The following is a 17,980-nucleotide window of genomic DNA, read 5'->3' on the forward strand; positions in this document are numbered from 1 at the left end:
GTATATTTCCATTCTTACAAATTCGTTTCGTGCCTCTGGACTCACCTTTGTGTGAATTCGGTACGATTCGAATATTTCCATTCTTACAAATTCGTTGCGTGCCTCTGGACTCACCTTTGTGTGAATTCGGTACGATTCGAGTATGTCCATCCTTTCACCTGAAGCTACCCTTTTACAAATTTAGAGAGAGAGTCTAGCCAACCTTCCTAACTCAATTCATTTTAGTGGACTCACGGGATCCACGCCCAACACCCAAGTGGAGGTCGCGAAACGCGGTGCGGAATCGGAGGAATCGCAGAAATCGGCGCGCGCGTTTAATAGCCGCGCAAAAGGAGCAAAACGGCAACTCTTCTCCTCCCTCTTCTCCCCTCTATGCTAGTCCCTGCCGTCAGACCGAGGACCCTCCACCCCCTTCTTCTCCTCCACTATAATAAGGAACACCAAGTAAATCCCTCCCACTCCCAAAAATATTTGAAAAGAGTCCTGTAGTGTACCGAATCAGGAATTCTTTATCTTACTTTTCTTCTACCAGACCCTAACTAAACATCGGGCACGCCTAATTTTGTTTCTGCTATGAATCCTGAAAGCCCACCAATGTATCTACAGAGAAAGTTTCTTCACGCGAACAACAAAATCTTAGACGAAGTTAATTTATATAACTGTTATTATTAAGAATTTGTTTTATTTGCTTCTTATGTTTTAATATTTATGCATATTGTTATATTTATTGTAATGATGTTCAACGCTGTAGTCTAATAAATAACTAGATGGTCTAGTTAAGACCGAAACGTATACTATATAATTTTACAATTAAAAATAATTAATGGACACTACCACCCTGTTCGGGTTCTGAGCTAATTATTTATTACCTGATCTAATAAATAACGATTTAATTTGAGTTTATCTTTTATAATTTATTTTATTCTGCGATAATCGTAAGATAAAGAATAAAGAATTTTTCAAAAATATCTTTTCCATAACAATTAAACATTATGAATTTTATATAGTTACCATTTCCTTATTGCATTAATAAATAAATAGTGTTGTTATATTGGTTGTTGTGCCAGTGGCAGAAGACAAAAATTATTTTGCGAGATCGTAAAGTTGTGTTCATCGCACTTTGAATGATTGCTATGCAAGAATGGCACCGATCGCAACTGCATTATTTAAATTAATTTCCTCGTTAGCTTTAGTATCGACCATTGTATGTTTATGGCATACCATGTAAAGATAAACCTTCGTTTTAAGCAGTACATTCTGACTCGCTAGAATACAGATGCCATGGTTCGTTCGATACTGCCGACACATGTGTCATGACAAATTGTTAACGATTGTATAAGAAAAGCATTGCATTACAACAAGAAGAACAAGTTACATGCCTGTAGAAGTATTTTTAACAACGTTTATATTTTTTGTTATTATTATTTATGATTTCATATCAGACATTTTTTATAGCGATATTTCATATAAAATTTTCTAATTATTTATTTATTGCATATTTAACTATTTTTAGTAAAAATCTTACGTCAAGAAATATTTATTTATTTTATTTTCACTCGTAAGTTGCTTAATGTTTTATATATCTCTTTCAGAATTATATTAATATAATGTAATATACATAAGAAAAAGTTTAATTGTAATTACACGAAAAAAATATATCTGTCGTAGCTAAAAACTGCATGTGGTAACTAAATTTCAGTTGTAAAATATGTACAGCTAATATAATATTTAGTTGTGACCGCTAATACTTTGCTACTGTGCCTATTGTATTAAGCGCGACAGCAAAACGTTTACTATGGTTTTTAGAAATTTATAGTTACTGTAATAAACTATTTTTAGCAAATTATGATTAGCTATAATAGCGTAAATTTTTTAAATGTACAAATACTAATCGCCTTACAGATAAAAGTACATTCATTATGTCATTAATCTTTTTTATTGAAAAATTATTTACATTGGCTGAAGCAGACGCTAAAATCTTTGTGACAACATCGATAAACTGATCAACACTTCACAATATAAATAATAACTGTTTATACTGGCTCCTACCGCATAGTATTTTCATAAGCTGTGAGATCTCGTGTAATATGCATATTTAGTTCATAATCACTACATGAGTAGCATGGAGATAACATAATGACCTATGTTTCAACAATATGTCAAAGATTGTACGTCATAGATGTATTTCTGGTAAACCCCAAAATTTAGAAACATTATATAAGTATTGTAATAATAAGAGAGTAATAAACTAATATAAGATAACAAAAACTTATAAAATTAAACAGACGGATATAATTAGGATTAAATAAAATATTTTTTTTTATAAATTTGATTAATAAATAAAAGTAATAAAAAGTTGTAAATAAAACAGAACAATTTACATATCTCCTGTAGTATATCAGTTTTTGTATATTATGTTTTCAGAACATCTTTTACAATATATTATTTCTCGTATATACAGGGTGTCGGATTCGATTTGGACCACTCCAAAGATTATAGTAGATTGGGTCAAACTGTGAAGAAAAGTTATATACCATTTTACAAAATTCGTAATTATTATCGCGTAATTAAGAAAAACGTCTGAGCCAATAACGGAGGTGCTGAAGGCCGGACTCGGCAGACATGCAAAATGGTGTATTATTCTCCTACCGCCAGAAAAACTTTTTCGGCGCGGTGTCATATGTCGCGCGTTCGCTCGCTGCGCGCCGTTCACCCGCTTACCGCTCCCCGTTCGCCCCCGTCTCTCATCGATCGATGCGTGACTCCACCTCTCGCTATCGGATCTTGAGAGATGTCAACAAATACACCATTTTGCATGTCTGCCGAGTCCGGCCTTCCGCTCCTCCGTGCACTTATTGGCTCAGACGTTTTTCTTAATTACGCGATAATAATTACGAATTTTGTAAAATGGTATATAACTTTTCTTCACAGTTTGACCCAATCTACTATAATCTTTGGAGTGGTCCAAATCGAATCCGACACCCTGTAGATAGTATTTTATTAGAATATATTGTTACGTATATTCTAAAACTATACTGTAAAACGTACTGTATTTAACATACCGAGATCATCCCTATAACATTTTTAGTAGTATATTATTTTTCGCATATTCTCGTATATTTTTAGAACATGTAGTACTAGTAACCACTCACTGCCGCGACGTGGCGACTGCGTGTTAGCCTTTCTCGTAAGTAAAAATTATTCTGCATTAGTATAAGAGGCGAGCCGATGTGATATGACAGTCGGTTTTCTGGATCATGGATAAACTTCAATGACCTGAATATACTTTTGATAATTACACAATTTAACACACTTTAAAATTAGGTTATAAAATTAAATATTTTTAATAGAAAGCCTACGGATGCCCCACTACCCTTTTATTAGAAATTATAAGGCGTAACAAAGGGCAAGTCATGAGGTCTTGATAAGGAAAACCTGACCAGGCAATTAATTATGTGATCAAAATATTTTATTAATATACTTATGATATACCAAGAAATATTCTCAGTATATACTGAGTAGGCTTCTAGAGCAGACATAGAAGCATCCTCCGTACATTCTCAAAATATCGTGGTACGTATTTCGAATGGGATATACACAATCTACGTTTGCGATATACTGCGTATATGTATACTCAGAATCTACCTGTGCTGTACGGGGTAGAACCGCTTGCCCGAGTTAACTCGGACTTGCGCACAAAAACATAATTATATACAGTTAGCCTGCAATTTTTATTTATTTGTCGAATTATTTAACAAACATTTTGCCCAAGAATTCTTCTACGACAATTCGTTGATTAATTCTGGACTGATAATCGAAACTAGATAGATTTCTATTGTTACCACAATCATTGGATTGTATCCAGATCTTGACAAATCCACCGCATAGTTTATTGCCATTCTTTGCTAGGAAGGTGTTTCATTGCGTTCTGCATTTTTAAAGGAGCAGGGCGTTTGTTTAGCGCATTATCGTTCCCGTGCTTGAAATTATTTATTGGCCAGTGCCCTGTCTTGTATACAAAAAAGTACCTGTACCAATTATGAATAATGTATGCATTATTCATAATTATTCGCATGCCAACGAATTGGAGTTTGCGTGAATTCATTTGCGAGACACCGAAAAGCAAACTGCCCTCACCCGAGTGATTTTAATCTTGTTAGCTGCTGTCAAATAAAATGAAACTTTTATTCCTGATCGTTTTCAATCAAATAATTGCATATTTTATAATTTCTAAAAAATTGTATCCATTCAAACAAATTCGTGAAAATAATTGTGTAATGATCTTAAGTACAATAATACATTTATGCTCAAAATATGTATAGTAAACATTAAATATTAATTTTAAACGTCAAAGTTAAAAAAATTAAAATGTTTCATAAAATCGTTTTTACAAAATCATGTTTAGACAATTCCATTTTTTCACACGTAATTGTAATGGATACATAAAAAGTTATGATATACGAATGAAATGTTTGATTATATTATATGAAATTCTTCAAAAAGTGTTTAAATTTGTGTATAAAGTTTTTAATTATACATATAGATATGTACGATACAGTAATGAAAAATAAAAATACATATAAATATTTCATTAACTAATGAGGTGTGGTAAATGAAACGAGTAAACTAAATTTTGTTTAAAAATCGTCGGCATATTTTAAAATCTAAAGAACTTTAAATGGATATTTAATTTATATTATCGAGGCTTTTAGATATGTGTATATTCAAAGTATTAATTGAAAAGTTCTTTTAATAGTTTAACTGGTTTAACTAGCTTTCGTTTTTTAATTAGTTTAAAACGCCAGTTTTATATGAGACATTTAATAAACGACATAATATGCGACAGTTTAATAAATGCACATTTGTATACCATAAACGTATCAACTAAACATTTTTAAACATTTATTAAACGGAAACGGTGCTTGGGATAATTGAATGGAATTGTGTACTCTTGTCAGTGATGAATTTTATTAATAAATGATGGATGACTCCTCGACGATTACTCCTGAAAACTTCGCGCAGGCGCCAATACGATCAAGCCGGTCTCTGGGAGTAAACAAAACTGGATCCTACTTCATGGATTTGATCAGTCAAGCGGCGACTCCTCTTGTTGAAGGAATCTCTTGATATCTTCTAAATTTTTTATTCCCGATTTATTTTTAATCGAAAGATTCGCAAGTTCGTGTCGTCGATCGTTGACTCTCCAGGATTTCTTTTGTGACGAGAAGAGCGCGACGGGTGATTGGTGTTGCTTGTCGATTAAAAAAATCGGATTAAAAGTTCTGATTAATAGACAACGATTTAAACGAAATCGTGGAAGATTATCTTGAGGAATCTCAAATAAGACGAACAATTGGACGAGTTTCGAGGATTTAAACTTACATAAAGACCGTTGCGATTCACTAAACTTATAATTTCCTCAGCGTTCGAAACAGTACAAAATAGTACAAAAAATTCAAGAAATTATAAAATCTCGAAATATTTTATGATTTTTTTTATAACTGTTTTGTAAAATTAATTGCGTAAATTGGCTGTGAACGCGACGGTTTGAAATTTTTACGCTGTGAGTAAACACTTCACTATAAAATATTATAAAACTATTAGAAATAACTTTCTTAAATACTTAAAGTTTTTGTAATCTCTAGATTGTTTAATAGCTTTGTGGTTAATAAACTTTAAAATCTCTATACCATATTATAAATCATTATTATTAAAAAGTTTTTCGATGTCCATAATTCAAAGCCTTCTCAATTTTAATCTTCTCTCCACAATCAATTATCTTTGTCGTTAATTATTTTTCAATTATCATCCTCTGCAATTAGTCACACTATTATAAATTATTATACCTCTGCAGATATGTCTTGTTAATCTGTTTTAGTTATTCCCCTTGAAATCTTTGCTGCTTATTGCAAAAGGATATTGTAAGAATTATTTACACAAATATCAACAAAGAGTCGTGTACCTTCTAGAAACGGAGACCAAAGTGCAACGAACTGAGACTGCATAAACGTACGTGTAATGTAATGCGTTTTGTAGATGATATAGGAGAAATTTCTACCCATTTTCTTTGGATCCATTGTGCTAATCTGGATGGAACTTTGAAAAAACTGTATACCAAATGATCAAAATACGATCGACGCTACTATTTCAAACTGAACAGAAATAATCACGTATGAGGAAAGTGGGAATTAATATCAGCATATTACAGAGAAACAACAAACATAATTTATATTGGATAATAGTTGAGTCAGTTGGCAAATTGTAAGGTCAGGCCATTGCGATTGTATTCCGGGCAGTATACGTTATTAGATTAGCACTTTACGTCACGTTGAGATAAGTTCTTCAACGAAATCGAGGAAACAAATAATAGGTGGAATTCTACATATCGCAATTATGTTGGCGAACAACACTTTGTCAACTTTTGTGTCCAATAAAACAGCGATAACTAATATAGGAACAAATGTGGCACGGACAAGACATGTGACATTAGCGTCTCAGCTTATATTAACCCTCGTCTACATAACCGGTGTCATTGGTAACGTGTCTGCCCTGGTGATCCTTTTCCATCGGGACAAGGTAAGTCACGGAAATATGATCATTTATAAGCTTACGTAGATTAATATAATTTTTGTAATGTAATTATTGTAATATGACGATTAATAAATCGAAATTGATAAGGGCATGAAAGCACAACACGGTTGATCGTGTGTTAAAATATCATTAGTAGAGGAAACTTCTCTATTATGACGTAGACTCCTAATATGAGATAGTGAGGTTTTTGTTAAATTAATAGGCATCACTTGTTGGTTCCACCATGAATTCATTGCCCTTCGAGTAAAATCTGTTTAGTGGTTATTAGATCGTGTAATTGTTGCGAAAAAAGATTTTTGATTGAATTTGGACGTTGAAAGTCTACTATCTCACATTAGAATCCTATCTCATAATAGAGGCCTTTCCTGTACGTTTAATTTAGTTTCACGATACAACACAACACAATAAACGGACGTTACGGCTCCGCTTTGAGTCATCTTGTTAAATAAATTAAGATATGTTTCTCACGTTCGATGATGAGCACTTTGAGATTAACCGGTCGCATCGAACGGGACAGAACGTGAGAGTCATAATTTAATTTATTTAACGCCGAAGATGACTCAAAGCAGAGCCGAAAGGTCCGTTTATTGTATTGCGTTAATTGTATCATGAAAGTAAATTAAACATACAATATCAACGATATTTCAACACACGAGCTCTTATTATCACACTCTTATGCTTTTATTAATTTCGGTTTTTAAACTATCGAGAGTCATTATATTTCCGGAAATAATTAATATATAATCCGGAAATGATATATTTTTGTAAAAAATTGTAATAACTGTTTGTAAAAATTGTAATAATTTTTCACTAATGAAAGGAGTGTTGGTCAGAAGTTACTTATTACATAAAATAAAATGCTATTTTTCGCAACAATTTTTTTTCTTTCGATTAATATTGCAATGTGTCTAGTAAAGAATGACTTATTGCATTGATTAAATTATTCCTTAAAAGTGTACACAAAAAAACTTTATATATTTTTGTTATCTTAACTAGAGAAAGTCAAGTTCTTAAAATACATTATATTAAATAGGACTTCTTTAAGAATAATGCAATTGAATTTAAATCCAAGAAATGTTAATTACATAGAAAAAACGAAAATGCTTTTCTCTAATTAATGAAACTAATTAAACGAATAATCGTAAGACGTTTAGTAATTGATTAATTACTAACATATGCACATATTCTATACATATGTATAAGTATATTAAGTCCGACGATCGATTCAAACTTGTTCTACCGACAGGAAATTAAATGTCTTCTAATACCTATTACAAAATTTTATGATTATTCGTACAACAGTTTTCAATAAATTCAAATTATGTTAAATTATCTTTTAATTAACAAATAAGTACAAATAGTTCAATCTTTTATAAATAAATTTTTTAATTTAATTGTTCAACGTAATGGTTTTTGTCAACTTAATATTGTTTTAGGGAAAATGTTCGTTGCTCGCCTCATAGTGAAACGTAACAGAATGACGCTATATCAAATTTGTCTCATTTCAGAGAAGAAACCGCAAGCACTTGTTGATGCTGCGTTGTCTGGCAACCAACGATCTCGTGGCATTATTGGGGATGTTGGTACAGATGTATGTAACAATTTATGCGGACGGTGTGTCATCCACTAGAGTATTTTGCTCCCTGCGGGTAGTCTGGCGACTTTTCGGTCTCTTCAGCGGCTGCGTCGCCATCGTCATGGCCGTGGAGAGATGGTTAGCTTTGACTAGACCTTTCGTTTATCAAAAGGTAAGCCTAATTGTAAGTTTAAGATAACACAGTAATCACTGTAATTGGTAATTGCAAGTAACTATTAATAGAAAAGAAATTAATTAATTAATTGTTTTACGTAAAGTAAATAAGGAACATAAAAAGTTGTGTTCCTGTATTAATCCATTCGAGAAATGGAATCTTTTTTACTTTCCCTTTTGACGGACCAAAAGTCAATGCACCAAGCGTGTTGCCAAAGTAAATTACACGTTATGATTCACGACATGATTTCGTTGAATGTGGACAAATTAACGCGTGTGAGAAAATTTATACACGTGCGCCACAGAGGCACTCCAAAGCTAAGGACGCTTATAGAACGATCGTATTTTACGATAAAGAAGGAATAAAAGGAGGGAGAATGTCCCTCCTCGACGAGTCCGAAATCTATTTTTACGTGAATTATAACTGCGTGTTGATACAGGAGTACTAAGGTTCCTGAAATGCCGTTCTGACAAGTTAATAAATTCGAATAATTTCACGGTCACAAATTAAGGAAGTATTGATCGCAGAGCGATAGAAGCTGACGTCAATTTACACAGCGCGATCATCTTCAGACGCAGAATCTAAGATTGCAAGTAATTGGAGATGATCACTGCTACAGTTGCGTCGTACGTACTTCATCAAATACACATGTTTTTCCCGAGAAAACCCCATCTAATTCGAGAATTCTCAGAAATGACATTAAATTGCGGTCCACGCTATTATTTATACACTGTTTCATTAAAATATAATAACGGATTATTAAATTTTTTAATTCATGATTAAAAGATTAATCTTAAATATTTTAAAAGATTAACAAACAGGTCATGTTTTCAATTGCAATGTAGTTCGATTGCAGTGATGTCGCTTTACTTGCAAATCATGCAAATAATATGAAATGATATAAAACTGCAGACGAAGAATTGATAGATTTATCAGGCGTCAGCTTGATATCTGGTCAATCTTGGTACAAATACTGGTGTTGCCGATTTTAAGAGTATCGATCTTTGTCTTTAAAACTTTTACATGGAACATTATTCTCGAGATGTTCCAAACAATGCAGTTTGTCAGAAGAAGGTATCGACACGAATGTATGTTATCTCTCTCATATCAAAGTTGACTTACTTATCAAAACTCCGGACATCAGCCATATTCTCACCTTATCCTGTTCGTCCTGTGTCATGAGAACCGCATGGAACAGTACATGATAAAATTGAACACATTGTCCTTTGTGATAATAAGATTATCTTTTTTCTTGGTTTGTTTTTCTTCTATCTATTTCAAAAGGCCCCTAAAGAGTTAGTGAACGCATAAATCCAGATCATGTAACATAGAGGAAGTAAGAACGATTTACGCGAGTATTGGGAGATAATAAATTGAACAGTTTCCCTTAGGAGTATCGAATCTAATAATTTCACTTAAAAAAATCTCAATGGTTAATAAAGAAAAAGGTAATATAAAATCTGTGATAATAGTCTGAAACAATTTGATAATAAGATAAAATACGTTGATAAAAAAATTAGATTTTTCTAAAAAATATAATTTTAATTATGTGTATATTATGATGTATATAATTTATTACAACAGTACTATTTGAAAATATAGAGAAAATTCCTAATCTGTACAGATAAACGTCTGAAACTCAATATCAGTGAATTGAGCTTAAAATTTTTAAACTAAATGTGCAAATTAATAATAGCATTTCTTATTCATAATAAATTGCACGTAATTCTTTTAATAAATTTCTTTTGTAAGAGCAAGATAAAATTTCTTTAGATTTACAAATAGAAACTGAAAGTAATAGAAGTTTATAAGCAGACTTGTAAATAGAGTTTACCAATTTTTTTTCTATTCTTTTTTCGTTAATTTGTGGCAAAGTAAATTACGCCCAAGTCGATAGGTATTTCTCAGCTCCTTTGTTATCGTAAATCGAAAGTTCAGCAAGCAGTCGATGTCTGCATCATCGAGTCTCGATGTCTTAATGGATGACACGCATGTATCTTCCAGCAGGTGACGTATCCGGTAATTGTGCGTTGTATGTTAGCGCTTTGGTTGGTCGCGTTGACGATGACCAGTCTTCCGGTTATGGGCTTCGGATTATATTATAAAGACAAACAATGCAAGCGTTATCGAGAGGCCACCGAGCTGAGAGATATCGCTTATGCTTATGTATGGTTCATTTTTGGTGAGTTGATGAGCGGATAATAAAAAGAGAAAGACGGAGTTGTAGATAATTATAAACACATCAACATTTCTGTAATTAAATAGTTACTATCAATATAATTACAATTATGTTTTAGTTTAACCGAAAAGATCCAATTGTAAAAGAATTATTTTCAGATTAATGAATATTTTAATTTTTTTTTAAATTATAGGTACTCTTTTGTGTTTATCCATTGTCTGGTGCAACTTAGCGGTTTTTAGAGCCTTAAGTAAGTTAAGTCAACGCACAATTGCCCTTCGGAGAATCTCCAGAGCTTCGTCGAAGGCAAAACCTTTGCTAACCGTAGCCGGACTAGCCAATCAACCGGAAATGGTTGCTACAACTGAGGAAAAAGCATTCGCGAGACTTATGGCTGTATTATCGATATCATTCGTTATTTGCTGGATGCCTCACATGGTAAGTTTACGATAAATTGTGTAAAAAGTAATATACGATATAAATAATAAGCATAAATGCAGAAAGTAAAGTAATGATTAGAAATACAGTAATAAGATAATATATAACAGAAAATAAATTTTCTTTGACAGAAGTTAATGTGATAAAATAATATTAATTTTTTTTTAAAGTATTTCCTAATTCTCTATCTTTCTTTCATATACATACATATATATGAATGTATGTATCAGACATTCGATTAATCTATCCTTCCATTTCATAAAGATTTTATCTGTCATAAAATTTGAAAGAAATTAAATAAGGCAAAAAAAGAAAAACCAATTCAATCGATCTTTCATGTGTTGTATACACGAAATAAGAATTGGTTGAAGATTTTGAGTAATTGAACTAGATGAAGGTCGATGTCTACAAAGTGTCGGATTCGATTTGGACGACTCCAAAGATTATAGTAGATTGGGTCAAGCTGAGAAGAAAAGTTATAGGCCATTTTACAAAATCCGTAATTATTATCGCGTAATTAAGAAAAACGTCTGAGCCAATAACGGAGGTGCTGAAGGCCGGACTCGGCAGACATGCAAAATGGTGTATTATTCTCCTACCACCAGAAAAACGTTTTCGGCGCGGTGTCATATGTCGCGCGTTCGCTCGCTGCGCGCCGTTCACCCGCTCACCGCTCCCCGTTCGCCCCCGTCTCTTATCGATCGATGCGTGACTCCACCTCTCGCTATCGGATCTTGAGAGATGTCAACAAATACACCATTTTGCATGTCTGCCGAGTCCGGCCTTCCGCTCCTCCGTGCACTTATTGGCTCAGATGTTTTTCTTAATTACGCGATAATAATTACGGATTTTGTAAAATGGCCTATAACTTTTCCTCTCAGCTTGACCCAATCTACTATAATCTTTGGAGTCGTCCAAATCGAATCCGACACCCTGTATAAACAGTAAACCGCATCGGATCACAGAATGAAGATAGAAGGTCACGTTTCTATGAAGGATGGTCTTCAATTTTCTTCTCTTGTAGTTAAGAGAAAAGTCCTTGGTTGACATACGAGTTCCTTTTCACATATTTTTTCATTACTCCGTAACAGCTATATACCATGACCTTGTGAAATTTTCGTTCAAGAGATTCGTTCTGCAATTGTAACGCTAGGATCGATATAGTGATCCACGTGATTTGCTTGCAAAGTATTGTTTCAGTCGATGTTTCCTGTTATATTTCGATGTTCATAATCATTCATTTTAATCTTGATAATGTTGAGATGATAGAAGTGATTTCTATAACGAAATAATTCTTGACAAAGTGATACTTTTCATGTACGTTATGAGGTTTCGATGACAGATTGAATTTTACATAGGAAGAAATTTTTCTTCTGAAAAAAAAGTTTTCGTCAAGATACTTACATAAAGTAATGAAAAAAAATTACTGCACATTAATATATAAACTGTTGCTATAATTTTTGAGTTACAAGTAATACTGATAGAAAAAGAAAAAAAAGCAGGAAATAATAATATGATTACTAATAAGTAAATAATATTAAGACTGTATCAATATCAAGTATTTTCGTAGAAGCTAAATAATTAAATTTTATTTTTAAATAAATTGATTGCCTTATAGCCAAGTTCTTGCCGGAAACTATAATCATTAACACTTCTTACATTTAACCAGTACAGAAATAACGCTTGCTTCCGCTAAAACCGAAGGTCGACAAGGATAAATGATGAATATTTGAAAATAGTTTCACGTACGAGCCATCGAGACATCCGCGAGCCAATATTCTGATCGTCTCCGAATTGATTTCATCCTGTTGACGGTTTCGCTATGTGATAGAAAATTTTACGCGTAGAGAAAATTGATTCGCAAAATAGATAGAGATGATTCAACAAATATTTTTCTTCAATAAAATTAGAGACCCACCATGTACATCGTTAATTTCATTTATACAAAGGTTTTGTAAAAAAAATATTTAATGACAGTTGCATACATAAATGTATTTCCTTGCTTTAAAATTTTTCTTTACAATATCCTATCTGCAATAATCAAATCTATTTTCATTAGTTTAATTATCAGACACTAAAAATTGCGAAATTCTTTTTATTTCCTCCTCTAGATTTCTATTCCATTGGCTCAATTCGCGCTGCCGTTACCTGAAAAGGCGATAGCACGGAAATGCATTAAAATCTTCCACGTCATAGCCGACATTCTTTTGTGCATTCACTTTACCCTCGATCCATACATTTACGTACTTTTGCGAATACCACGGCCGAGATTTCGATTGTTGAAGCCCCTCTGTAGGATATGCTGGCCGGATCGAAGCCGCTCCAACTCTTTTACAGGTAAGACAACACACAAGTAATTAATATATACGAAGTAAAGAAGGATATAAGAGTTAAGACGGATTTTAACACGGATCTTTACATGTCTCGGTGGTCGAATTGGTGAGACGCCCTAGTGAGAGGGAGGTCCAGGTTCAAACCCAGGCTGAGATAAAGTTTGCGCAATAATTTAAAAAATTCAAATCATTTAGACACTAACATCCGTCTTGGCTCTTATATCTTTCATTACTTCGTATCTGTGATTCCACATCAGAGCCTTATGAATTTTATAAGTAATTAAACCTCGACTATTATGCATCTCATGTATCATTATTAATACCGCAACAGCTGATACATTAATGGAAAAGATCAATTATATAAAGTACTTATATAAAATTAATATCAATTAAATGTCGCCAACTTCATCAAATTGTTGTAGTAAAAGATAAAAGAATTACTCTCGGTTTATGCACATATCTACGTACTTTTTCAATATAACGAAATAAATAAAGTGAAATTAAAATTTCATAAAAATGTCACAAAAACAATTTTCTACGACAGGTACGACGGATCGTGGCAGCGGTGATCTACCCACGCCGAATACTGCTCCATCGACTCCTGTCAGTGAGGAACAGGATTTGCCTTTGGCTACAGCATCTCTCTGACAAGAGAGTGGTCTATGCAAATGATTTTTCTAAAGCGATTGAAAACTCACAATGCGATCCGCGTGTGAATTTAATTCGCTTCAAAGGTGGGAGACATTCGCTCACTTTTTTTTATTGACTCCGCTCATTTGTATAAGGCAAGTGAAAGTGACGTTGATTTTACGCGCACGAAATCAAAATTTTATTAATAGGTTTGTTTGCGTAAGCTTCTAGTCAACAACGAGAGCGTAAAAATAAATGACGGGATGCAATTAATCGCGCGAAAAATTAAAGGGTAATGTGACCGCGGCTGCTTGAGAAATATTCTTTCCAATACTCAAAATTCAAAATGCAGAATGGAAATATAAATCTCCACATCCTCGTGGGATTTTAAACAGAAAATGTAGTTTACGAGATATAGACAGTCTTACATCTACATCTATAGTTTAGAATGTATAAAATAAGAAGATAATTTTAAAGATTTATGTCACATGTATTTAAAATATTGTCCAGTCTTGGATGCAATGTACCATGAGAGAGAAATCTATTCTACATACCTCTATGTACTATTATATAATATATTCTGTATTGTGTGTGCAATTACAACTTAGAGCGTAGGAATGTTGTCAGTATATTTGTAAACGACTTTATTTTAAACGAATATCGTTATTTGTACATAATATCATATATACATATGTTAATGTATTTTGTGTATAGCGCGCAATGTCGCGTAGCATTTGCGCGTTTAACAACTTTCAAATAAACGTTAATCCGAAATTATCTAAATCACGACTCACGTTCCATTCTCCGGGGCAGGCACACACCCACGACTATTCTCGTGTACAAAAAAGAATAGAATGCAAACATGCGCTTCGCACTCTCCGTCCAAAATATCATTACGTCACGCTGACCAAGACATAACAATGATCGAAGTGGCGAAGCGTGGAGATAAATCAAGGATCGAATGAAATTTGTAACTTGCCGTTAGCCACTGACAACATTGAAAGTGAATTCAACGTCGAAGAGTCGAGAGTCGCTTGGACAAAATATACACATCTCAAATGCAAGTTTAACTAAAATATGTATACATTTTGCGTATACAGAATGTAACATCAGTCACTCGTGGAGAAGACGTTATTGTGTTGCGGTGATTTACGTTATAATTAACTTGTAACATTTAAAAAAGGAAATATATAACTATCCGTATAGAGGCATATAATGTATATGTTAATATGTTTTAGTAAATTTTGAGAAAGTATTACGTTAAAATTATGATTTGCAATGCGTAACTGCTTTTAATTAAGAACATTTTTTATTTAATATTATTTATGTATTTTATATACGAGAATAACGTCTTTGTATTATTTATTTTTTAACTTGATAATAGTTCATTTAAATTATAATTAAGAACACAATTACTATAACGTTTTTCCACTTTTCGCGATGTCTGTTACAGTCTGCATATTGTGGAGCTTGAAGTTCAATTCCTTGGAGAAGTTACATGCGATTATATATCATTCATAAACGTACACAGACATATATTTTGATTTGTATTAATTTGATAAAAATTTATATAATCTGATAATACCGTTCTGGCAAAAGTATCGTTTTTATGCAATAAACAAGTGCATTCGAAATTCTAGTTTTAATATTACAACTGACATATGTATGTACATTAAATAGAATTAGCGAATAGCAGAATGGAAAGACCATGAAATTGCATAAAACGGCAAATACCACATTTCTTTGTCTAAAAAGGGCTGTTTTGAATGTACCGAAATAGCAGTAAGGCATAAAAGTCGAAATTGTGTAAATATTCGTTTAACACAATATATGCAATAGCCATTTTACTGAACTTATGAATTTGTATCCTCTTCGTTCGAGTCAACTCATTTTTACATATCGTAGCAAATTAAATACTGATTAAAATCCACAATGCCACGCGAGTCACAGCGTTCGCACAGAATCGAAATAATTGTTTGGCCGTTGCATTAATTCGCATTTTCACAATAAAGGATGTCAAAACACTAATGACTATACATATACACTTCGGTTGGTCTCGTATACAGTTATTTTGAGATTCATTATTAAGTAATTATTGTCAGGTGTGTTGTATGTTTATTATATGGTCAATTTAAATCACTTGCGGTATCGACTTGTGGCAACCAATGTTGCACATTTCTATCAAAATAGAACGTCATTCATCAAACGCTTATATAATTATATAATTCACAATATTATTAAATACGCCTCAGGCTCATCGAATTCATCTTAAATTAAATATTTTAAAATTATTATTCAGTACGACATTGATTGCAAAGTCTTTAAACGATCAAATCATCATAAAGCAATGATACATGATCCTCTTTTAGAATTTTTCTTCAATTATTAATTTTATGATACTTTTCTCATTACAATTTACATGACGGTGCTTGAACGATTGAAGGAAACAAGTAAACAAGCAATTATGTCCAAAGGAATTGTTGATCAAAGACTATTTGTTATCAAAGATTCCTTATTTAATATATGATGTAGTTTAATATTTGATCAAATATTATGGGAAAAGTTAATTTCTGGGAGTACAATTGTATTCTTAAATGTCCATCACAGTTAAGTTTGTAAATTTATAGCAGATTCCCGGTATTGGAATAATGATTTTCCTAAAAACGGTGCATAAAGAAAAGAAAGATGGCAACCTCATGACGCAATAATTTATTGGCACTTCTATTGGCTTGCAATTGTAAATTTGTTTTTACTGACTTGTACTTTTAATTAGAAGATAATGAGGTCCACACATTCGCACGTATACATTCACCTTCACATGCGCGCACGCGCACAGATGAAATATAAACAGTCACCTCTGATACGCGAGAGCTTCGCCCTAAGATTTCTCCATTTCGCACCTCCTTTCTCATCTCCAAATAAATAAATCCGTCTATTTTTTGATGTACACTAACTCGATAAACTCTTAAATAATTAACACGAACACATCGAGTTACATTATACCACATACTGGAAACAATGAAGTACATGAGTACTTTCGCAGTCAATCGACGAACGGGGGAGTGAAATTCGTCCTCTGTTTTTTCTCTTTTTCATCTTTTTTTTTGGCACTTCAGTATTTGTAAGAAATATAGATCTTTATATCTACTAATTGATGTAGGCCAGAGTTGATACATTTACACATATATAAGCTCGATTTAACGTCTTACCAGGTATTGTATCCCGTCGATTTTTCAGTGTCGATAACTTTTACCTGATCATAATCCGGTCTGAAATGGAAGATCTAGTTTATTTAGTTACACTTTCTATATTTTTCGACAGCTTTGTTCCAACACTCTTTCCCTTTAAACAAAAAATTGGACATTCTTCGTCCCATTTTATAAGATCCTAGAAAGTATAGCTAAAAGAAAATACACGCACGGATCAAATCCGAATGAGACAAATATCTAAAGAGTATCGGTAAAGATACTGCAAAAATAAAAGGTACCATTTTTATAAATTAACATTCTTGTAGGCGTTCTTTGGACCTTCGTGTTGGTCTGTTAACGTAACGTGTGGGCTACTTTCAAGACTGTCCTTGTGTATACATATAACAAACCGACAATCGAAACATACATTGACATCAAGACATTACATCAAGGATCGGATCCTACATTTCTTCACATTGAACACGATCCCGCGACTCGTCCGGTATTAATGATTTACCAAAGGTGTGTGCTCAATCCGTACAGAAATTAGCTGTTTCAAATACATGTAAATATCGTATTAAATATAGGCAACTCGAGATAAATACATATATTCTTTTCAGTCATGACTATTTAACTCGAATGATTGTAAATAATTTAACAATTTATAACGTAAAGGGAAAATATTTCAAACGTTCAGACCTAAACGTAATAATTATTTCATTACATGTAGAGGAAAGTCCCCTATTATGTGATAGATCTTGATATGGGATAGCGGTGTTTCTGTTAAACTAATAGGCATCGTCAGTTGATTCCACCATGGATTTATTGCCCTTGGAGCAAAATTTGTTTAGTGGAAAATTCATTGTTAAG

The 17,980-nt window shown here is 32.8% G+C and overlaps 1 protein-coding gene across 3 annotated transcripts; it reads left to right on the forward strand.

Moving 5' to 3' along the window:
• Positions 1-5,080: 5,080 nt before the first annotated feature.
• LOC105563637 (prostaglandin E2 receptor EP2 subtype) lies at positions 5,081-14,705 on the forward strand. 3 transcript variants are annotated; one of them, XM_012015383.1, is made up of 7 exons: positions 5,081-5,563; positions 5,879-6,576; positions 8,100-8,339; positions 10,347-10,524; positions 10,715-10,959; positions 13,071-13,296; positions 13,837-14,705. In XM_012015383.1, exons 2-7 carry the CDS (start codon positions 6,394-6,396, stop codon positions 13,938-13,940), a joined length of 1,176 nt encoding a protein of 391 aa, XP_011870773.1. In that variant the 5' UTR covers positions 5,081-5,563; positions 5,879-6,393; the 3' UTR covers positions 13,941-14,705. The 3 variants fall into 3 exon arrangements, with proteins under 3 accessions (XP_011870773.1, XP_011870775.1, XP_011870774.1); XM_012015385.1 differs by having other exon boundaries at positions 10,350-10,524; XM_012015384.1 differs by having other exon boundaries at positions 5,081-5,238; positions 6,037-6,576.
• The last annotated feature ends 3,275 nt before the right edge of the window (positions 14,706-17,980 follow it).

Source organism: Vollenhovia emeryi, unplaced genomic scaffold (genome assembly GCF_000949405.1).
Source record: "Vollenhovia emeryi isolate VEMERY1.0 unplaced genomic scaffold, V.emery_V1.0 DF939173.1, whole genome shotgun sequence".
NCBI lineage: Eukaryota > Metazoa > Arthropoda > Insecta > Hymenoptera > Formicidae > Vollenhovia > Vollenhovia emeryi.